Below are 24,737 nucleotides of genomic sequence, written 5' to 3' on the forward strand. Positions count from 1 at the left end.
ATATGCTCTCTCGTTTTTAATACTTGAAGCAAAGGCATTTGAAACAGCTCTTGTTGATACTAGTAATCTAAGAGTTCAAGACATGCAATGACCACATGATAACATAGTTTTGTGTTGCTTCGTTGGTTTTTTTTTTTTTTTTTGGGTGGGAGGGGGCGGGGGTGGGGAGGACCCCATGGTTGAAAAACAAAACAATGTACAAAGGCTGTACGAACTGAAACCTATACACAATATGGAAAAGACAACGCAACAAAGGAAGAACAATCAAATAACCACAACACAGATATACATGGTTCAGCAATGTGTTTACGTCCACAGGATGAGAGTAACTTCACTAACAATGAAGAATAGGGTTACATCTCTCTTCTTCTTACCTCGCTGTTTACAAAGAATTCTCCCAACCACACAAAACCATTACAACCATTGAAAGAAAACTTCACAACTGAAGGACTCATCAAGCTCATATATATAAAAATGAATAAATGCTAAAAAGCGAAAAAAGGCAAGGATGTTAACAAGAGGGCTCTTTCAGAGCTCTCTCTCAACAGGGAGCTTGTCTGGCAATGATGTGTGGGCTTGCAAGATATCCGATGAACTAGCACCAATGGATGTTCTTCCAGAAACAGCTTTTAATGATAATATGATCAATGTGCTGTGTAAAGCAGGTTGCATTGAGCTCGCTTGAAGTTAGCTGATGGGATTATTGTTGACAAGAAACAGATTTTGAGAGAGTAGAACTATGGTGAATAAAACTGAACAAGGCGACCAACTAATAAGGGGCCGATGCCAATCCAAGAGGTTTCCTCCCCAGCCAAGTGCTATTAAACAAACTTTGTACGAATTTTCCCTTTCTCTGATCCTAAGTTGTTGACTCATCCTTAATGTATAACAATATCAGCTTGAGAGTTTCAAAACGATGTTACCACCGGATCAATATCAAGGAGTATCATGAAGGTTGTAGTTAGATTTATTACATGTGAATGCCCAAGTAAACTTTCTCATACATATTGTGCGCTCAAGAGAATTTCTTATAAACATTGCTCAAGAAGGAAAAAATGCCAGGAAGTCAAAAGGTGCAAGATCTTCTATGTGAAAGAAATCTGTATGAGCTTTTTCATCCATCAAGCATCCCGGAATATTGGTTGAGGCATCCACTTGAGATGTAAACTCAGCTTTCCCGATTTGGTTCCATCCACAGGAATGGTGTCCTTGTATTCCCCTTCTAGTATAACCCTGGTGAGTGTCAAAATGCATCTCCCCATGTAATCCTGAAATTATTAAAAGACAATATGCTCACAGTGAAAAACATCAATTAGAAACACCATGCGAAAACCAACCTGATCATGTTAACTGGAAGTCAGTGATAAAGTTTTCTTACTCCCAACCAATGCTTTCTGACTATGCCACCTAAACCGGGGTCAGACCCAATATCCCTGGTTGTTCAGCCCTGGTAGGAATCCAGTGATTGTGGAAATATAATCCCAGACAGCCAAGAAATTCTTCAGTGGCCACCTATTCAGGATGAATCTTGTCTACACGACCACTCACGTTGACACAGATTCTACTCATTGACACCATTGATTAACCTATTTGATTCAACGTCCAGGTCAGTTTTTAAGAGACTGTGGTCATTGTGGAAAAGTAGAGAATGACATGGAGGTCCCTGTGCACCATAGCATAAGAAAATGGTGACAACACATGAAACACCGACTCATCAACATGGGCTATTTGGTGAAAAAACCTCTCAGAAAGACTAGGCTACAGATGCAGCCTGATGATGGGCTGGCCCATTCGAAGGATGGAAAAAAAGCAATATCCACTTTGCAGATGGTGAGTCCTTGTGATGTTGTAGAGCACCTGACAGCACCAACCATAGACTCTCATTCTATGGAATCTAGGATTAGCCTTTGCAGTGATTCTGACAATTCATGAAATCGAAAATTCAAAACCCTTTTTTATTTTTATTTTTCAAAATCTACCAAAACAATCAACTGATAAGCCTAACTGGAGGTATTACCTTCCCAAATGTGTCATGGTCCCAAATTTCCAGAATTAGCATATCATGCAAACCATCCTCCACAACGAAATCAAATGTTTGATTCCAAACTGGATTGAGGCTGTCATTCACAACCTGAGAGAAAAGTGTATTAAAATCATGAAAACCTATTTTCATGCGGTACTGGAATTAATTGCAGGAACAAGACAAATAAATGACAGAAAAATATGCACATGCAGGGAGGCAAACCCTCAATCCATGGTTACATCAGGAGAAAGGTCTGAACATTTCATGACCGTAATCAAAGAATGAATTTAGTTGAATTTTTCAGATATTTTAGTATACCAGCCACGACTAATGAAATTCTTCTGGTTTTGGTCCATGTGGAAACCAAAACAGTTCCGAGATTTCAACAGGAATCTTTCATAATTAAGAACCATATGTAGGAGATCACTCACGCCAAAAATCAAACTCAACCAGAATTATTACATGTCATGCTTCCGGGCTGACAAGAAACCCCAAAAATGAAAAAGAGGAAATCTAGTAAAATTTTAGTTGAGGGGCTAAAGGGAATGTTACCCTAGTTTTGTTTTTGTTTTCTGTTTTCTTCATGTAGAGTACAACATAAGGATCAGCCTTTCCCATTAAATCCACGATTGGCAAGTCTTCGGCAGATATCACCGTCACAGAAAGCACTCCTCTCACAATCATCTCCCTTTTCTTCCGTGTGGCTGCTGTCCCACCATCAGCAACCTCAGTTCCATCCCCACCTTTAAGAACCTTCTCTAAGGAGGTCATTGAGTAATTGGAGGCAAAAGGATTAACAAAGCCATTTTCCATGCCAAAAGGACAATATAGAAGCTCCACATGCACCTAAAAGACAAATTAAGTATGATACAAATTATTAGAATTAAAACAAGACAGCATCCAAGAAAAGAACGGCCAACTGAATGCCATAAATTCATAAATACAAAATATGGTGTACAATTCCTGCCATGCCAACGAATTCCCCCCCCCCCCCCCGGGCAAAAGCAAGCTAAATTTCTAACGATTATTTCAGCTATGCATTTTCAAAAATTTATAATCCATAAGAAATGTCTTTACCATGTTCTTCAAATTTTACCACCAACATTAGGGGAATTAGTTAGGAAATATTTACAGAAGTCCTATAGAAACATTGAAAAGAGTTATGTAAACTATGAAACATTAAGAAATCGGTCAATTCACGTCTGAGACTCTGGAGGCCAAAAGTACACACAAATTACTGTTCCATACTCATTTCCACTCCACCAAACCTTATGCAGATAAGTATAACAAATGTAAGCTAAGTTCACCGATTCACCCTAAGTAATCAAACCCCAAAAACAGAACTCTCAACCAGGTGCAACTCAAATAAAATAAAAAAAACACTGCTGAAATATGAACTCAGAGATTAGGGCAATTAGAAGGCTTACACCTGAACAAAGTAGGTCCGATATAGAAGTAGAATAATCCTTCAGCAGTCCAACAGATCAGCAAAACCCCAGCAGCAACAGAAGATAAGGGTTTTGGCTAGGCCAGAGGAGAAAATCTGTGGCTCCTCGATGGCTGGTCAAACCAGCCTCAAATTCTAATCGAAGGGGCCCCTTAAGGTGGCCTTCAAACCCTCCAAAGGGAATTTGCATATGCTGGACTGAATGGGACGAAAAGACCCTGTCAATCTGCTCCCGAAACCCTGACACCTTGTATCGATTTTGGCAACTTCTTGTTCTTCAATCTCCAACTGAAAGGGGGCTGTTGGAACTTCAAGTAGGCTTGAATTTATCACCCAAACACTCTAGCACAGCAGATTATCAAACAGAAATTAGGAAGAGAAGAAGAGAAGGATGAAGGAAGATAGTTGTAGGTGGGATAATGGCTATCTCAGCTTGGGCCCATCACCCACAGCTATCTCAGCTGTTGTTCATCCTTTCTCAGGAGATTGGAGCTAGCAATGGCTGCAAAATTCTTCATTCATTAATTCTCTAAAACTGTTATAGTAGCCTCACTTAAATAGAGAGCTAAAACTTAAAAAATAGAAACTAGTTTCAAAATAAGAAACTAAAAGAAAAAGGAAACTTACATTGTTTAGCAACTAAGCTCCAACTTGAAGCCTAAGAAATCATAAAAAGAACCTACTAGGGACATTCTAGAAGGCAACTGAACTTGTGCATAGCATCTTTGACCAGTCAAACATAAGAAACAAAATCACAGCTGTAAGAGGAGATCGCAGGCCACAAAGGAGGATTTTTGGACAGCTGTACTTGGCTGGCTCAATGGGCACTTTGAAGGACCTCATAGAAGCAAAAACAGGAAGATAAATCTGCACTAACAAGGGCCCAAAAATAAAGGACCAGCTGGGTTCAATCTCAGCCCAAGGGCTGGCCCAAAGGCTGACTGGCCTTCTTCTTCTTCCTGCAATAGTGTAGCCCAGGAAGGGGATCTACATCAATAACCCTTCAGAAAATAAGTCAAAGTTATTAGGGTCTTATTAGTTATTACTAGTATTCAAAGTCAAAGTAGCACATGGGTTTCTTAGGGTCTATAGTGCTATGATTATGCTGTAAATGCAAAAGACTTGAGCCTAGTTTGATCATTTCCATCAAACTTTCACCTAATCCTTAGCAACCAGCCACTATTTTGACCTTGAAAACTGTTCTTTGATTTCTTCAATCAAAAACTTGAAATTTTTAACAAGAAACACCAACCACCCCACCACCCCCCCCCCCCCAAAAAAAAAATAAATAAATAAAATAAAAAGAAGGGGGGGCTTAAACACTACCAAAACCATTAGAGAAATTGGTTCCAAAAGATATAAATTGATGCAGAATTCCAGCAAGAAGAGAATATGGGCTTCTTGTTTTGAATTGGTTTAAAAATATTGGGGCCCAACTGAACCTATGACTCAAGTTTTGTTTAAGTTAGGCCTAATTTGAGTGCCAATGGATTATGTAGGCCATGGGCTCAGTATTTTTGAGCTTTCTATTGTAGTGGCACAATTCTATAAGCCCAAATATTAGGGTTTAAGTCCTATACGGGATTTAAGTAACTAGTTTTGTTGATTTAGGAAGAATATGTCATGTCTCTAACTTGACACAAGCCTCTCTATTTATAATGAAATAATACCCAAAAAGAGACTTAAGGGTCTGTTTGGTTACAACCATAAATTACCCTTAAAACCCATTATTACAACACTCCCCCTCAAATTAGTGCATGGATATTGCTAGCCTCTCGCTAGCTTCCTTTTCCCATCTAGAGGGTTTCTCTCCCCTCTTCTCTTTTGGTTCTCTTAGGGTTTTACCTTTGATGGTGAGTTTCTTCCCACCAGGGGCCTTCTCTGTGTTTGGAACCCTAATTTCTATCCAAATCCGAATGATATAGACTATATCTGAACGATTGAAGACCCAGATCCTTATGCTTGACTAGAACTAGACGATTCATATAGCTTGTCATTGCTCTTGGGATCAACACCTGTAGCATCTGAAGATTTTGGCGCATCAGTTCTCCAAGATGGAATCATGGCTCTAATGGCAACTACCCTTCCTTCCCTACTTGCTCCATCAAGTTGGATAAGAGCAACTACCTGATGTGGTCCCGTTCCTACTACCTGTCTATTGATGGCTAAGGTTATGCCAGCTACCTTACAGGTACTACTGCTCACCATGATACTGCTGGTGCCCACCGGATAAATGGGATGCTACCAACTGTTTGGGAATGTCCTATCTCATCAATACCCCCCTCTTTTGCTAGGGGCTACTCATTGCTTAATCCTGCCCATATCTGGAAAGCTGTGAAGGGAACGTATTCAAGCTAAATATACCTCGTATCATAAAAAATCAACATTAAGCCATATCAAGTCATTAAAAATCAACATTCAGCCACATCAAATCATAAAAAATCAATACTAAGTCGCATTAAGTAATAAAAAATCAACATGTAGAGGAATGCTCTTGTTCTATAATAAGTTTGACTGGTAAAATGATTTCATTTTTACATGAGACTTTTTGTATTAGGTATAACATAAAATCAACTTTCCAACAAGTCTAAGGTTATTTAAATCTAAGTTGCAATGATAAAGTAATGCTCCGTTCAAATTTATTTTAAAGTGTGTGAATGCTGTTAAAATCGCCTAAATAAAAATAATTTTATGGATATCAAAACAAAACATTATTTTACCGGACTTTTGGTTTTTTAGTAATGTTTTAACTTGATAGGATTTATAAAATTTGCATAATTGAGAAAAAATCCCAACATTTAAAAGTTGAAAATCAACCCTATAACCAAAAATCAGTTTTTGTTCTTGGATTACGGGGTTGACTTTTTATCTTTTTGGAATTTGATTTTTAAACTATTTTTATTGGATTCAAATAGGGGGTATTTGCTTATTTATGAATAATATCCAAACATTTACTTAGATGATATTTGGTATAAATAAGTGCCAAAATACTAGGCGACAAGCAGTGCAATAAGGCGACTGTTGCCTAAGCCCCAAGCAAACCACATGGATGCTAAGTTCTCGCTTAGGAGACGCCTTGACAACTATGATGAGTGGTGGTCTCTATTACACGGACAGTGGATCTACACAGGCTCATCATACAGCTTCAGAGTTAGCTTTTTCAGAGCTCTAGAATTAGTATAGTCATTTAGGGCACCCCCATAATGTAGAACTAGAATCACAAGTGATCCTAATCCCAGACAGGATCTGAAATTCTGGCTGAATAGAGAAGATGTCCTCCAATAGGCTTAGTTCTAGCTCTCAAATACTCTCCCAGAAAACAAATACAAGGAAAATAAGAAAAGAAATAATTCGATTAAGGGTTGAGAAGGGGGAAGAACAACTAGTGAATGGGCATCTGACCCCTCAGGTTTAGGCATCTCACCTAAGACATCTCACCCAACTGCATCCCACAGCACAACAACATAAGCCATCTCTTTTTTTTTCATTAATAAATGTGTGTTCCATGTTGTAACCCCCTACAAACTTATATAGAAGACTCAAAATTGACTCAAACATTAAAAAGGAAAGACCTAGCCCAATCCCTAACTAACTAGAAAACCTAAACTGACCAGAAAATTGAAATAACAAAGGAAATAGGCTCATAACAGGACTCTAACTAAACTAATGAATTAAATCCCATTTTCCTACTTTCTACCCATATTTTAGGCCCATTAAAGTGGTCCATTACAAAGAAAACCCAAGAGATCAAAGGCCCAACACATATATAACCAACTGAAGGCTTATTTGCAATAACATAAGCTTATTAAGTGACTCATCTATATCAATTCGCATTCTCTTAGAAAAAATCCGTCCTCAAATTTTGTAGAGTGTGAGGGTGATTATAGCATAGTGCACGTCCATCTTAAAGCCATAGAAAAATTCAGGTAGCTCTTTGATAATAAGGATGTAGTCTGGAATGTGAGAAGCTTGATGATGCAGTTGCACGATAGACTTAGGGAAAAAATTCTTTTGATTTGATTTTCTTTTGTTTTAGAAACAATTTCTTTGAAATTAGTTAGTTTCTAATTTTAGATTAGTTTCCATTTTAAGTTAAGTTGCCATTAATTTTTTGATTTTTTTCTTTATATTGGACATGTAATCGATGGAGAAATTTCTGTTTTAGATTTTAAAGAATAGAAATTTGATTAAGAGTTTTGGTATGAGAACCATGGCTGCCGATTCCCCCTTCTTCCTCTAAAAATTTTCAATTTCTTCTCTTCTTCCTTTTATTGTTCTGGTTTCCTTCTCTTCTCCTCTCTATTGTTACTGTAGTTACTGTTACTTTTCTGGTTTGGGAATACCCTGTTCTGGGCGAAGGTTGCAGCCAACTATCTGTGCTAAGGTCTTGAGCGAAGGGAACCCTTCCCTAAGCGACACAAATCATCAGATTTCAGAAGCCGAACAGTCCCTTTACTACCAGTTTTTCATACCTGCAATTGAGACTGACGCCACTCTACCGCTAGGAAGAATCTCAGGCTCTTCTTGCAACCTTCCTGCTGGTAGATCCAAGTGCTTGTTATATGGACTTGGAAGAGCCTCTTGAGACCCTATGCCCGAAATCTGAGGCCTAACAGAGAAGTTTTGAAGGATATATCATCATCGCAAGTTGCTGCTCATTCTTCCTTTGCTGGTCGACTAAGGAAGAAGAAGATTGGGGCACCGTGGGCTGTTAGGGCATTTACTACCCCTGGTTTGACCATAATACCCCTTCACTTATTATTCTGTTTTGTCCCAACTTTAATTGTAATCTCTTGAACTACCCTTGCTATTAGCCGATTGTTGAACCTTTATGTTTCTAAATTCATTCTAATTACAAGACTGCCACTCCCTTCTAAGTTTCTTATAATTACTAAATTACCACACCTTATTAGAGATTTCAAGTTATTTACAGAACTGCCATTTCTCTTCAATATTTGAGTTGCCATTGGTTATTGCTATTGTTTATTAAGTGTCCAAGTGGGCCCTAAGCGATCCGATTTCAATTCTTGGAATTCGGATCCGCATCACTCGATCTTCAAGATACTTTAATGGTATGACGAACTCCACATGCTCAGCTTCAACAGCCTCAAATGTATCCATAGGATCATCCACATGAACGCCTTCAACCACTGTGTTCTCAACCTCCACAATTTCAATCTCAAGCTCCTTAGGATCTTCCTCTTGGTTGTTCACAGTCATCACAGATGTTGAAGCACCATTCTCCTTGGCTTCAATCTCCTTGTCCACAATTGTGACTATATTGCTTTCGACTTCATCCACATTAATCTCTCTGATAGGAACATCAATGACTAATTCTTCCTTAACATTAGGAATGGCTAGAATTTCTTCCACACTAACCTCAACTTCATGTTCTGGTGCGTTGGTTGGAGGTGTCTTCTCTTTGTTGCTCCACGTATTTTTGCACAAGAGTGGCCAAGTGGTCTACCAATTGTTTCTAACCCTTGTCACCTATGGCTGTCTTTTGGAGACCTGTAGATGTATTCTGATGGAAATCTTGCGGAGGAAAGAGCCTTATTTGGATATATGCAGGGAGGTATTGGGTCGCTAACTCATATTTCATCTCTTCCCAAGTCCCAGGCTTATGTCCTCGAACTCGGAGTCGCTTTTCATGGACTCTCCACCATTCTCTAGCACAACCAATCAACCGAGAGCAAGCAAATCAAAGCTTCTGTCTCTGTCAAGTTATAGTAAAAATATTCCTCTAGAGAATCTAGCCAATCAAGGACTTCGCTTGTACCCCATTGTCTAGCAAAGTGATGAACTTCTGGATCCATCTTCAGTTAGGCTCTGATACCAAATAATGTAGAACTAGAATCACAAGTGATCCTAATCCCAGGCAGGATTTGAAATTCTGACTGAATAAAGATGTCCTCCAATAGGCATGGTTCTAGCTCTCAAACACCTCTCTCACAGCAAACAAATAAAAGGAAAATAAAAAAAGAAAGAATTCGTTGGAAGGTTGAGAAGGGGGAAGAACAACTAGTGAATGTGAATCTCACCCCTCAGGTTTAGGCACCTCACCTAGGGCATCTCACCCAATTGCATCCCACAACACAACAGCATAAGCCATCTTTTTTCTTTTTCATTGATAAATTTGTATTCCATGTTGTAGCCCCTTACAAACTTATATAAAAGACTCAAAACTGACTCAAACATTAAAAAGGAAAGGCCTAAACCCAATCCCTAACTAACTGGGAAACCTAAACCGATTAGAAAACTGAAATAACAAAGGAAATAGACTCATAACAAGACTCTAACTAAACTAATGAATTAAATCTCGTTTTCCTACTTTCTACCCATATTTTAGGCCCATTAAAGTGGCCCATTACAAAGAAAACTCATAGGGTCAAAGGCCCAACACATACATAACCAACCAAAGGCTTATTTGCAATAAAATAAGCTCATTAAGTGACTTATCTACATCATCCCATGGGGAACTTTATCTAGATTATTTCCTACTTTAGTCCAACAATATACTCCGCACTAATTTAATTATGATGCGTGTGCTTTTGCTAAAAAAATTCGGAATGTTTATCCTATTTCTGAAAATAGAAGTATTGTTCCTTTCTCTTTGATTCTAATGTTTGGGGCCCTGGCCGCAGTGTATCTGTTTCTGGGTATTGCTGGTTTGTTACATTTATAGATTGTTATACTCGTCTACTTGGGTTTATTTTTTGCTGTTAACAGAAAGAATGGGAGAATGCTGTATCTTTAACTGATCACACAAGTCCCTTATTTATAATATAAAATCTTGAGTCATAATAGGAGTCATGACTATCATAATAGTGTCATGGTAGGAGTACAACAGAAAAATAAAGTACTTACAATTATATCCCTCATCCAACCACCCCACTCTAATTAGGGTCGGTGGAGGGGGAAAACCCCAATGTGCCTTTGCAGCACACTAATCCTTATTTTAACACTCCCCCTCAAGTTGGTGCATAGATGTCACACATGCCCAACTTGACTAAATTAGGATGGAACAACTTTCCAGCCAGTCCTTTTGTGTAACACATCAGCTAGCTGGTCACCAAACTTTACAAAGGAACACAAATCAAACAACATCCAACCTCTCTTTAATGAAGTGTCTATCAATCTCCACGTGTTTGGTTCGGTCATGCTGTACTGGATTATGAGCAATACTGATAGTAGTCTTGTTATCGAAGTAAAGCATCATAGGAAGACAAACAGGTACAATAATATCATCCAAAAGTGTACGCAAACAAAGTAACTCACAAATCCCATGTGCCATGGGAACGAAATTCTGCTTCAGCACTAGATTTAGCCACCACATTCTGTTTCTTACTGCACCAAGTGACAAGATACACTCCTACAAAGGTACAATAACCAAAGATAGACTTTCTGTCAGGGGAGTTAGCCCAATCTAAGCTTTAACTCGGAGGTGATCATGAGGAGATAAGAGGATCACTTTCTCTGGAGTTGACTTCAAGTATCGTAAGATACGCATAATAGCTTCCATATCAGAGGAATAAGGATCATGCATAAACTGACTGAAGTTAACTAGTTCACCCTCCTTTTCCTTGAGCAGGTTACTAGCTTCCATACGAATATCAGAAGGATGACAACCCAACATACCTGTCTCCAATAGCAGATCAAAGATGTACTTCCTTTGAGAGAGAAAGATGCCTTTTGAGGACCTGGCAACTTCAATTCCAAGAAAGTATCTTAACTTTCCAAGATCCTTTATCTCAAATTCTTTGCCCAGAAAACCCTTGAGATGATCAATCTCAATTCTATCATTTCCTGTTACCACGATGTCATCCACACAGACAATGAGTATAGCAATTTTTTCACCAGACCTCTTTATGAACATTGTGTGGTCAGCATTACTCTGCTTATAACCCACAGATGTCATAGCCTTGTCAAATCTTCCAAACCATGCTCTAGGAGATTGTTTCAAACCATAGAGAGCACGTTTCAACTTACAGACCTTGCCTTGAGTTCTTGTGCTAGGAAGCTCTTGTAGAAAAAAAAAATAGAAGGCTGTAATGGAGGAAGAAATAGATGCCTTAAAAAGGAATGCTACATGGGAACTTGTGACTCTTTCACCTGGGAAGAGACCTGTTGGTTGCAAGTGGGTATTTGTGGTAAAATAGAAGATCGATGGTTCTATTAACAGATACAAGGCAGGACTGGTGGCTAAACGGTTCAATCAGACTTATGGAATCGACTAGCAGGAGACATTTGCACTAGTTGTTAAGTTGACCTTTGTGCAAGTGTTACTCACATGTGCTGTGGACCTAGGATGGGAACTCCAACAACTTGATGTAAATAATGCTTTCCTCCACGGAGATTGATAGACACTTCATTAAAGTACTCTATTCATGATGGGTACTTGTATATATCTCCTTGTTGATCTTGCACAGGTGACTGATCGATATTATTGGCCATGCATTGCAAAGGATGTCGATCATGTGATCAAGAGATGCCGTGTATGTCAGTTGGCAAAAGGGGGAAAACAGAACACAGGTTTATACTCTCCACTACCTGTTCCTCATGCACCGTGGCTTGATGTTAGCATGGATTTTGTTCTTGGACTACCCCCTACTAGAGAACGATATAATTCCATTATGGTGGTTGTGGATCGTTTCTCTAAGATGGCTCATTTTATACCTTGTCGTAAGACTTTTGATGCTTATCAAGTTGCAAAGCTCTTCTTCAAGGAAGTAGTACGACTACATGGGCTACCAACTAGTATTGTGTCTGACCGTGATGTTAAGTTCATGAGTTATTTTTGGAAGACATTGTGGTTGAACACAAATACAAAGCTGAACTTTTCAACTGCATTTCATCCACAGACAGACGGACAGACAGAGGTGGTGAACCGTAGCTTGGGAAACTTGTTGAGGTGTTTGGTTTGAGACTATGAGAAGACATGGCCTTCTATTCTTGACATTGCAGAATTTGCCTACAACAGCTCAGTGAATAGGACAACAGGTCGTACTCCTTTTGAGATCTTGCTTGGAGTCCAACCTAAGCGGCCTATTGACCTTATGTCACTCCCACCCCAGGCTCGAGTTAGTATTGAAGCTGATGAGTTCTTACGTCATATCACTAAGGTGCATGCCAACGTCCGACGACGTATTGCCTTGAACAATGAGGTGTATAAGGCTTCTGCTGATCGTCATCGGCGTTATGTGGAGTTCAAACCCGGGGACATGGTGATGATTCGAGTAAATCCTGAACGGTTTCAGACAGGCGTCAATAACAAGCTACATCCACGAAAGATGGGTCCCTACAAGGTGCTGAAACGTATATGACCTAATGCTTATGTGCTTGAGTTACCTGATGACATGACCATAAGCAACGTGTTTAATGTGGCTGATCTTCACCTTTATGTTGGGCATCATTCAGATGATGGAGACTCGGAGAAAATGCTGAGGTTGCCTCAACTGAAGCCACCCACTTCTGAAGTTATTGAAGACGTCTTGGATGATAATTACAAGACCTCCCGCCGTGGCACCGGTTATCACACTTTTCTTGTCAAGTGGAAAGGCCGTCCCCGTAGTGACTGTACTTGGATTCATGCTGATGATTTCAAGAGACTTGATCCCGACTTGTATGAGCGTTACATGTCCCTTATCCATTCGTCGGAGTCGAATGTTTCCAAGCCGGGGAGAGTTGATGCAGATTCTTCACCAAACTAATCTTGTTTTATTAGGAATAAGCTTAGGGTTGGGTTGTATACGTGTTGGGCCTTCAGTCCATGTGGTTCAGAGTATATTGGGCTACTTTTATGGGTCTAAACTAGGGGTTCTAAGGTTGCATACGGGATTCAGTGATATGTTTCCTTTTTCTTTAGTTTCCTTTTTAGATGGGGTTATTTGGTTTCTAATTTTCAGTCATAAATTAGTTTCCATTTCCAGTTTAGCAACTAAAGGACTTTCTATTTTGTAAGTTTCTATTTTCAGTTTTAGTAACTAGTTGAGTTTCTAATTTTTAGTTTCCTATTTCAGTTTTTGGAAACTAAAGTTAGTTTCTATTTCATGTAACCCCTATCACAGTTATAAATAAAGATGATGGCTCTTTTAATGAGCTACGATTTTTACAAACTACATGGCTGCTGCTGCTGTTTTCTCTGCGAGGGAACTTCCTTGTGTTTGATCAAGGTATTGGGTTGGTGTCGATCTGACGACTCTTTGCGGCGAGAAGTCCAAGAGGTTCATCTTCAAGTGCTCTTTTTCTCCTTCCAAGTTTTCTTTTTCAAGGAGTTTATTGCTGTTCAACAAACCAGGTATTTAAAATTCCAATTCTGCCCAGATTTGCCTTAGATTTCACAATCGGCTCTCTGCTACCTGAAGCACTTCCAGCCATTGGTTTGAGCTATAATTTTGGTCAATCTTTCCTCCCTACCCAAGAGAGACTCGACCTTGGTTTGGGCTGATTCTGGCCAGCCAATTTTAAGATATTAAAATTCTCTTGAATTCTGTCCTGTAGTGACCTTACAGAACAGGAACCAGAACCGATAGGTCTGATTTGTCCTCTTCTGTTTCTGTGGATGTTTATTCTGGTCTGTAAACTGTTAGGCTTCTATTCCTACTTCTGGTTAGGCCTATTATCTGGTTTATAGTCTGAACTCATAAATTCCAGTTTCTGGGATCGAAATTCTGATTTACAAAAATCTGTTTCTTCCTTAATTCTGATCTGTTATATTGCTGCCTTACTTTGGCTATTCTTGGTTGTTCTTAGTTTAAAAGTTCCTGCAGTTTTGGGACTAGTTTGGTTGTCAAATCTAGTCCTACATTACCGCCCCACTCTAATTAGGGTCAATGGAGGGGGGAAAACACCAATGTGCCCCTGTGACACACTAATCCTTATTCTAACAGTTGCATTATAGGAGCGAGGTATTTAAATGCTTCAAGGAATTTCACTATATGGTTAAAACTCAGTCTGATGCAAAGGTCAAGATCTTGAGAACTGACAATGGCAAGGAATACATGGAGGGATCCTTTCAGTCCGATCCTTTCAATCCTACCTTGTGGACCATGGGATCATTCATCAAACCAGTTGTGGTTACACCAGAACAGAATGGGGTTCCAAATCATAAGAACAGACACCTATTGGAGGGAGCCCGTTCCCTTACGTTCGAGATGCATGTTCTTGCCCCATATTAGAGTGAGGCGGTCTTTACTGCTGTTTACTTTATAAATAGGTTTAAAGTATCTCCGATACTGATACGATACCCTTCGATACGTATCATAAATTTAGCCGACCGATACGATACATGAAATTTTTAAAATCCTTTCGTATCGATATATCCTACGATACATACCGATATGCACCAATACTCTATTGATACGTACTGATACTCTATGAAAAACATAAAATCGAGGTGAAATATACGTTTCAGTATGTATCGGTACATATTGGTGAGTATTTGTATGTATCAATCAATACGTATCGATGAGTATCAGTACGTATCGGTGAGTATCTGTATGTATCGATCAGTACGTATCGGTGAATATCGGTATGTACCAATACAGTACGCTACGGTCATATAATGGCCAAGATGAGTATTTTTTTAGAAAACACGATTTTTTGAGGGGTTTTTGTTCCAAAGTTGCTGCCAGCCATTTTTCTCTCTAACTAAAGTGGAAATCAAGGTTGGGAACAAGGATTTTACATTTATGGGACAACTACAAACCTTGAATTCTTAATGCGATACCCTCAATTTAGTGTTTATGCATAATACATGATATCAATAGCTTTTTCTTAACAAATTTTTTATGCAAAAGTGTTTAGAAAGGTGTTTCATATCCATTTATGTGCGTATCTTTGACGTATCTTAGCGTATCTCCGATACGATACGATACCCTCCGATACGTATCTTAATTTTAGTCGACCGATACCGATACTTTAATCCTTGCTTTATAAATAGGATGCCATCATGCATGCTGGGGGTTAGGTATCCTATGGAGATACTTTGTTGTTCCTTGTAAGGTGCTTGGCTCAGTCTGCTTGGTTTGGTATCATCATATGCTTGGCAAGCTCGACCATAGGGATATCAAGTGCATTTTTCTAGGATATTCTCCTATTCAGAAAGGCTACAGGTGTTATCACCCCCTTCCATGCGACTATGTTTTCATAAATGTGATCTTCCGTGAGACTAAGGCATACTACTTAACTCTCTATAGGGGGAGGTATTCTAGAAGTGAACAGGTTCCCTTGATTCCTTCATTTGATGGCCCTTCACTCATTCTGATAGATGAGGGAGGAAATGATGACACTGGTGTGACCATTAGGAAAGAGGATAAGGGAGAAAAGGATACTGGTGTGAATGGGACTTCAGAAAATCCCATACAGGGACAACCACTGGTTCATCAAAAGTTACAGGATTTTTCTTTTAAGAAAAGGAGAATTGACACTATGACTCTTGATTCTGAGTCTATTCTCCCAATTATCTCTTTTCCCCTTACTTTTGATCAATCTCTTGATATTCCTTTCGCCCATAGAAAAGGCAGTAGGACTTGCACTCAGTACCCTATTTCAAATGTTGTCTTATAATGAATGCTCTATCTCCCCCTTATCATGCTTTTGTGTCTTCATTGCCTTCTGTTTCCATTCCTCAGACCTGGCAGGAGGCAATTGCAGAGCCTAGATGGAAGAATGCAATGAATACGGATTTAGTTACTCTTCCACTACAAAAGCGACTAGTTAGCTGTAAATAGGTGTTTACGATTAAACAAAATAGTGATTTTAGACAAGTACAAAGCAAGGCTGGTTGCCAAGGGCTTCACTCAAACATATGGAATCGACTACCTAGACACTTTTGCCCTTGTTGCTAAGATGTGAACGCAGTCAGTTTTTTTTTTTTTTTTTTTTTTTTTTTTTTTTTTTTTTATGAATATAGAATATATATATATAATGTCCAAATTATACAACCCTAGGGGGCAGGAGAAGGCATTGAGGGGGGATATACAAGACCAAAAGGACCAAATGATACAACCTAGGGGGCAGAGGGAAGGGGAGAATAAAATGCTCTAAGATAAGCCCCAGGAAACTACTATGTGCATGTTCCTTGGGGAATCCACAACAGACCTATGTGGGAGGGATCCAAATTTGGAGGAGACGTCATAGTAGATGGCCTTACAAATCATGTCGAGAGACCTAGAGTTGGAGGTTCATTTACGAAGATTGCGCTCTATCCAAATATGGGTGATAGCAACACCAAAAACAAGCTTACTAGTAGTATCATGAATGGAGTTGCCAAAGAAGGTCATAACTATCCATATCCATCCTCTCTGAAGTGGGAGGGGGGATCTTTGAGCAGGCCAGAATTTGGTGAGAACATACTTCCAAATACGGGAGAAGGGGCAAAATCAAAGAAGAGGTGGTCGGTATCTTCAATTCCATCCAGCAAAGGCATCAAGTAGGGGAGACCAGGATGTGGCAATAGATGTGGACTGACTAGGTGCGGAGGCAATTGGAGATGGCTATCCAGATAGTGGGATTGTGACAAAGAATGTGGGCTCAATACCAGACAACATTGTACTAGGGAATGAGAAGGTTAAGAGGATCGAGTGTGGTTCCAAGCCGAAGAGGAGGAGAACCTTTCTGACGGAGAGGGGGTCCAAATGATTCGAGCAGCTAAAGAAGAAGGGGCAATGGAATTGAGGGATTGCCAAATGATTAACAGGAAGGGAATGTTGGGGGGTCTAGGAACCGTTGGAGATGATAGAGGAGACAGTGGAAGATTTGGGGAGACAAGAGAAATAGAATGATCTATGGCACATAAGCAGGGAAAAAACACCTGTTGGGTGCCAATTATCAAGCCAGAAGGAAGTATACCACTGCTAACTTGCGATTTGATGGCAATCAAGGCCAGAGGTCTAGCAAGAAGGATTTTCTTCCATACCCAAGAGGAGTTAGGTTTGATGCTACAAGTTTAGAGGGAGTCATTACAGAGAGGGTAGAGTAGACCTAAGACACCCAGACGCCTAGATGTTTGGAGACCACCTACCTAGACAGCTTGAGGATGGCAGTAGATTTGACATCTTTGGTTAACCTGATGCCAAGACCACCTTTGCACTTGATAATGCAGACTAAGGACCAACGGATGGGTCTCAAAATGTTTGCACAAGGAGCAGAAGAGGGATTCAATGGATTTGGGAAGCTGGAAAATTCCTGACCAATTTATGTAAGAGGATTGGAGAACTGATCGAATGAAAACTAGGCGATAGCAACTGGATGTCAAGAATGCATTTCTTCATGGTGAATTGACAAAGGAAGTGTATATAGATGTTCCATCAGGCTACTCTAGACCCAGGGCAAGGTGCGCAAACTAAAAAGAGCTCTGATACCATGTTGACTTAGGGAGAATATAACATGTGTCTCTAACTCGACATAAGCTTCTCTATTTTATAATGAAATAAACCTAGGTCCGTTTGGTTACAACCATAAATTACCCTAAAACCCATTATTACGACAAGTTTTTATTTTTGTAATAGATTTAGTAGTCGGAGAGCCTTGGAACAACGATTAAGTTGCGCTATTGCAACCATCAAATTACAGGTTTGAAAAATGGATACAACTTCTCCGTGAAGCGGGGGTAAAGTTGCATACATTTGCCTCTCCAAGACCCTGTAGTAGTGGGAGCCTCGCGCATAGGGATGCTCTCTTTCTGTAATAGATTTATCTATTAAGGTACGAATGTTGCAACTTGATGATCAAGCGATCGAAACAGCCTCTCGACATTCTCAAGGTAAGCCTGCGTAATTCTCGCCTCCCCCCCTCCCGGGGCCTCGCACATTTAGGAGCCTCACACTTGGTACACCCTTTTATTTAGCTGCTAAGTCATTTGCAACTTGGTAGTTTCTATTTTGGTTCTCTTTTCGTTTTTAGTTATAGAAACTAGATCTTCTAGGGATTTGCTATTTTATTAAGTTATAAGCTACTTGGTAACTAAGACTAACTATTCTTATACTCAATGCTTTTAATTTTATGAATACAAGAGAAGGGCGACCCTCCCAATGATTTTGGCTAATGGAATACTTATGTTCTCTATGGAGATTACATGATACTGTGGTGAAACAGCAGCAACCCTAGATGCTGAATTATAGGTTGGGTGGTGATGAATCTTCCCATAGGCTTTGGTGGTGAAGCCATGTTATTATATCCCCACTCTTCCCCCTCTTTTCTCTCCATCTTGTTCTCAGTTTCACTACAAGGTGACTGTATGGGTTTTGATCAAGGTAATCTGAAACCTTCTTTAATGGACTTCAATTCCACCCTCCTTTGTGTCCATTCTCTTTGTTTTGTTTTTAGTTTAATTCACTCCATGTTCTACTAATCTTCTTCCTAAGTTTCTGCCCCTGCATATTAGTTCTGTCCACTTGTGTTCTCAGTCTTCTCTTAAAGATTCCAGCCCATCCAGCGGTCAGACTGAATCCTGTTACAATTCCGGAATCATGTAATCAAACCAAGCAAAGGAGAAGAGAAGAAGAAAAGAAGAAGAGTGCAGAGAGGGGAGAGGTGAGAGTCACAGGCAGTCCCAAAGTGTGGGAAGCTAACCTGTGGCTCAGACCAGAATAGTCTGCCGCAGGTCCTTCCCTTCATATATATTATTACAATAATTAAACAAGGACAGGAATAGCCATGTACCCTACGCAGAACATAAGCAGTACATAAGAAATATCACTAGACCAAAATACTCTTAAAACTCAACACTGCCCCTCAAGCTGGAGCATACACATCACTCATGCTCAGTTTGGTACAACCACTGTGATAACTAGGAGCAAATAGAGACTTAGTAAACATATCATCCAACTGATTTGTGGAACGAACAAAAGGTATCTCAACTAATTTCTTCAGAACTGCATCATGAACGAAGTGACAATCCACTTCAATAAGTTTAGTCCTCTCATGGAAGACAGGGTAACTGGAAAAATACACAACTGCTTGGTTGTCACAGTATATCTTCATGGGTTTAGTTATGGGAAAAACCAACTCCAAAAGTAATAACCATTACCACATCTACTCAGCAGTGGTGGAAGCCATAGCTCTGTATTTTGCTTCAGTACTAGACCGGCCAATGGTAGTCTGCTTCTTACTTCGCCATGTAACTAGATCACCCCCAACAAAGGTACAATAACCTATAGTGGACCTACAATCACTAGTTGAGCCAACCCAATAAGCATCAAAGTAGGCAACCAGCTCCATATGTTGATTAGGATGATAGATCAATCCTTTACCAAGAGCACTCTTCAAATATCGAAAAAAAACGAATAGCCGCATCCCAATGTGCTTTCTAAAGAGACTACATGAACTGACTAAGAACTCCAACAGCATAAGAAATGTCAGGCCGTGTAACTGTGAGATATATCAACTTGCCAACCAAACTCCTATACTGATGCACATCTTGGAGAAATTCACCATCACTAACACCAAATTTTTGGTGAGGATCCATAGGGACATCTATAGGTCCGGATGCAAGCATACCAATATCAGATAGAATATCCAACACATACTTTCTCTGAGATAAGGTGATCCCTTTCTTGCATCTAACTTCAATCCCGAGAAAATAGTGAAGCTGACCTAAGTCTTTGGTCTAAAAGTGCTTTTGTAAGTAGTTCTTAACTTTAGAAATACCGACCTCATCATTACCAGTGATATTATCCACATAAACCACTAAGACAACCAATTTATTACCTTTGCGACGGACAAAGACAGAGTGGTCAAAATAGCATTGAGAAAAACACGGTCCACCGCAATAGCACTAAATTTTTGAAACCATGCCCGAGGGTACTGTTTAAGTCCATAATAGCCTTGTGTAAATGACACACCTGACCACCATTCTCCCCTTGAGCAACATAATTAGGAGGTTACTTCACATACACCTCTTGCAAATCACCACATAAGAATACATTTTTTATGTCCAACTGAAACAATGGCCAATCATAATTAATAGCAAGAGAAATAAGAAGGCGAACAGAGTCTAGCCCAACAACAATGCGCGCTGGGCCTTGTGTGCGATGGCCTGCAGCCTTGCCCACGATGGATTGCACCCGTGCACACGGTGGCCTGCAAGCTGCGCTCAGTGGCTTGCACCCATGCGTGCGGTGGCCTGCAGCCATGCATGAGTCTTGGTAACTAGACGGGCTTTCAACCGCTCAAATGATATTTAATGGTGTAAATCTAGCAACACTTCACCAAGTCCTTACCAAGAGATAAATCTACCAGGCTCTAGGTAGCACGGTTCAAGAGAGCATCCATTTCTACATCCGTGGAAGCTTTCCATCCAGGGATACGAAGAGTGCCAGCATGAGTTTTTGGAATGGTATGAGTAGATAGCAATGCAAGACCATTGATAGGAGATGGAAGATGAGACAAGGAAACAAAGTTATCAATTGGATACATAGCTAGATTTTGAGTGCATGTGTGTGTACCTTTACGATGAGATATTGGTAAGTCATCGGGAATAGATGGGCTAGGAGCTTCACCAGAGGAAGATGGCAGTATAGGTAGCGAATCATCTCGAGTAATAGTATCGACATTGGGTTGTCTGAGCTTCTTCTAGCGCTGATAAACCTCTAAAGGAGGTGTAACTTTGGCACTAGGGACATCAGGGAATGGAATGAGAGTAGGAATAGGAGTTGTTGAAGTTCACTCATCCTCTGACTGGGACGCCTGAGAAGAAAAAAATGGTGTACCTTAAAAAAATGACAAATCAGCACTAACAAAGTTTGGGTGAGAAACTAGGTCATAGCACTTCTACCCTTTTTTAGTACGGGAATAACCCAAAAAATGCATTTAGTGGACCGAGGAGATAACTTATCTAATTGAGAATGCAAGTTGTGAACAAAACAAACAAAGCCAAAACCACAGGGAGGAACCGAAGAACTTGGTCAGTTAGGATAAACAATGGAAAACGGAGATTGATCGGAAAGAATCAAGGATCGCATGCAATTAATTAAATGATATACAATTAAAACCCCATCATACTAGAAATTCTTCGGAACATGCATGTGCAACATAATCGCTCGTCTACCTCAAGGAGATGCCAGTTTTGATGCCAATTTTTGTGCTCAACCACCCCATTTTGCTAAGGGGTATAGGAGCAGCGAGCAGCACAAAATTTAGAGATCTCATTTTGGACATACTATGAAGCATTATCAGAACAAAAAATCCTAATTAAAATTCCAAACTGAGTTTTTATTACAGATGTAGAGGTGGTACTAGTAGGAAATGACTTAAACAAGTCATATGAGCAGAGGATCCTGATTCAATAATCCAAGGGGTAGAAATAGTGGTAAAGAGGGCTAATATACCTACATAAGCCAAAGTAGCAGCAGATGTAGACGCCCCATTGGATGTATTAGAGGATGCCTCAAGAGTTTGCAGACGCCTTAGTAATTGAATAATATCATCACGTAGATTGGTAAAAGAATCTCCTCAAGGAGTACTTGGTTAAGTATTATTGGTAGACACCATGTCAGTACCATCATCTGACATTGCATGATTAGCCAACTGGGTTACCCACTCTGGATTGACATGTTTTTCCTGACAAGTCTCTATAGTATAATTGGACTTACCATAGTAAGAGCACTGGCGAGAAGAACGTAGTAAGAGCACTTGCGAGAAGAACGATCAGATTGCTGTCTGCGATCAGATTGCTTCCACTAGAACCCCGACCAGTAGACATACGGCCTCTTCCACGACCTCGACCACGTCCACGGTTAGCAAGGAAGGCAAAATTGTCTCCGGCGGACTGATCAGGTTTTGTAGAAGATGTAATATGCTGAAGTCTAGAGTAAATATCATTCAGTGTAGGGACGTATACCCCAGCAAGTAAGTGGCCCTCCATTGCCTTCAGGTCATTATTCAAGTCAGCCAGGAATTTAAAAACAAAGAACTCATTACGCTGAGCTTTTAGCTTATCAATATCTATAGTCAAGGGTTAGAAAACATTAAGTTCTTCAACCATTCCCCTGAAAGCACTGTAGTATTCTGGTAGAGACTTGTCGGATTGACAAAATTGGAACAGCTTATCATAGAAATCATAGATACGAGTCATATTCTTCTCCTGAGAAAATGTTTCCTTCAGATCATCCCACACACCTTTCGCAGTGGTGTGGAACATGACATTGGCAGTGACATCTGGCTCCATACTATTCCACAAACAGATCAATATTAATGCATCATCCATTCATCATATTCCTTATAAGATGACGCAGGAGGAGCAGAAGTAGTAAAATGAAGTTTATCTTTGACCATAAGATAAACCCTTACAGACTAAGTCCAAAATAATTCGAACTTCCTTTAAGCTTAAAGATGTAATCTAGACATTCACATTGTCCGACAAATATATAGTGGCAGTAGGGGTATTAGTTTTGGTCTCAGCCATAAGGAACCAAAAAATCGATAAATCAGGGTTTTGATGTAGAAGCAAATACTCAAATCACCTGTGTGCAAATCACTGTAGCACCATAGAATAGAAGATCCTAGTATAGAGTAATCCATACCTAATCCCACCATAGACATCATCAAATCAATCACCAGAACCAAGATTTAAGATCTCGCTCTCGCCCCCCATCTCGCTAATCCAAAAAAGAGAGATCTCGCCGAGATCATGTATTTTTTCCCGATCGACTTGGTGGTTGGTCTCGCTGACTATGTGGTCTTTGTAGCCCCTGAAAGTTGGTATTCACATTTTAGGCCTTCTAAACACAATAGAAACATCAGTTTTTTAAAAATCAAACCTAAAATTGTATATTGACTTCGTACCCTATGTAAGTAGTCTTCGACTCTTCGAACCTTAGGCTAGTATGCTCTATTCCACAATCAACACATGACACAACATAATCATAAGAATTTAAAAGACATCATATATAAGAAAAGTAACTCGAAATGTGGATGAGGAGGTAATATTCTCTACTCTTTAAGCTTCATTGAGTGTAAGAATGAAGATCGTCAAGTAAAAGCACCAAAATCCTTGCTCCTTGGCGTTTTTTCTTCAAAAAAGTAGAGAGAGAGAGGCGAGATTTGGCGAGATATCGATATCTCGCTGAGATCTCGATATCTCGATCGAGTTCTTGTACAATTTGTATCTCGTCGTGCATCTCGTCTCTCCATTTTGAAAAAACGAGATATTAGCAAGATCTTGACCATGGCCAGAACCACAGATACAAAAATCGATAAACCAGGAAAAACCCTGCAAATAATCAATTTTGGGCAGAAGGATGGTGGCATCAATCCAAGGTCTTCAATCTTCAATTCAACAGAATAATTCCGCGATTCAAGTAGAAAACAAGCACTCCATCAATGAGTAAGGAAATGATATAATCCATAGCAGATGCAGCAATAGTTGGCTGCACACCAAAGAGGTTTAGCGGAAAAAAGAAATCAGCAGAGAAGGATTGATGAACCCTAGGCTTGATCACAGAAGCTCTAGTACCATGTTACGATTCCAAAATCCAGAAGCTCTAGTACCATGTTACGATTCCGAAATCCTGTAATCAAACCAAGGGAAGAAGTAGAAGAGAAGAAGAAAAGAAGAGAGAAGAGAGGAGAGAGGAGAGAGGCGAGAGTCACAAGCAATCCCAAAGTGTGGGAAGCTAACCTGCGGCTCAGACCAGAATAGTTTGCCCCAGGTCCTTTCCCTTCATATATATATATATATACATATATATTATTCCAATAATTAAACAGGGACAGGAATGCTTCTGTACCCTGTGCAGAACATAAGCAGTACATAAGAAATATCGCTAGACCAAAATACCCCTAAAACTCAAGAAATCCAATTTTGGATATGATATTCATCCCTAATAGGACTGCATCTGTCCAGAATGGTAGCATCATCAGATCTGGAGCTTGGGAGTTATCCTCATTTTAAAAACTTACTATTTTCTGATTTCCTTTAGTTTCTATTTTCCGTCCACTATAACCGTTGGTTCCCTATGATATTTTAGCCACAAACAGAAGGTATAGGCCTTTGACCAGTTTTCCAGCCTCAGCAGCTGGCTGGTTCTTTAGTTATTGATTACCTCTATTTCTGACCTATCGATCTCTAAATCTGGGTCACTGCAATTCTGTCCTTTGGATTAGTTTCCCAAATCTGTCCTAACAGGTTAGTGGAACACATCATAAACATATTTCATTTTGAAACCTTTTTCCTTGATCAATTTTCTCGAAACCCTATAACTTTTTTCTTGAATAAATATATTTCTTCACCTACCTGTTTTTTTAACAGATTTTTTTTTTTTTTTT

The 24,737-nt window shown here is 39.7% G+C and overlaps 1 protein-coding gene across 1 annotated transcript in view; it reads right to left on the reverse strand.

The window, feature by feature from the left end:
* Positions 1-233: 233 nt before the first annotated feature.
* The window catches only part of LOC122078708 (synaptotagmin-5), a gene marked incomplete at its 5' end in the record, with an annotated part of 48,879 nt that continues 24,375 nt past the window's right edge, over positions 234-24,737 (reverse strand). Inside the window, 3 exon segments of the mRNA XM_042644809.1 lie at positions 234-1,268; positions 2,018-2,131; positions 2,576-2,869. Of these exon segments, the coding sequence (XP_042500743.1) occupies positions 1,122-1,268; positions 2,018-2,131; positions 2,576-2,869 (555 nt within the window).

Source organism: Macadamia integrifolia, chromosome 5, assembly GCF_013358625.1.
Source record: "Macadamia integrifolia cultivar HAES 741 chromosome 5, SCU_Mint_v3, whole genome shotgun sequence".
Lineage (NCBI taxonomy): Eukaryota > Viridiplantae > Streptophyta > Magnoliopsida > Proteales > Proteaceae > Macadamia > Macadamia integrifolia.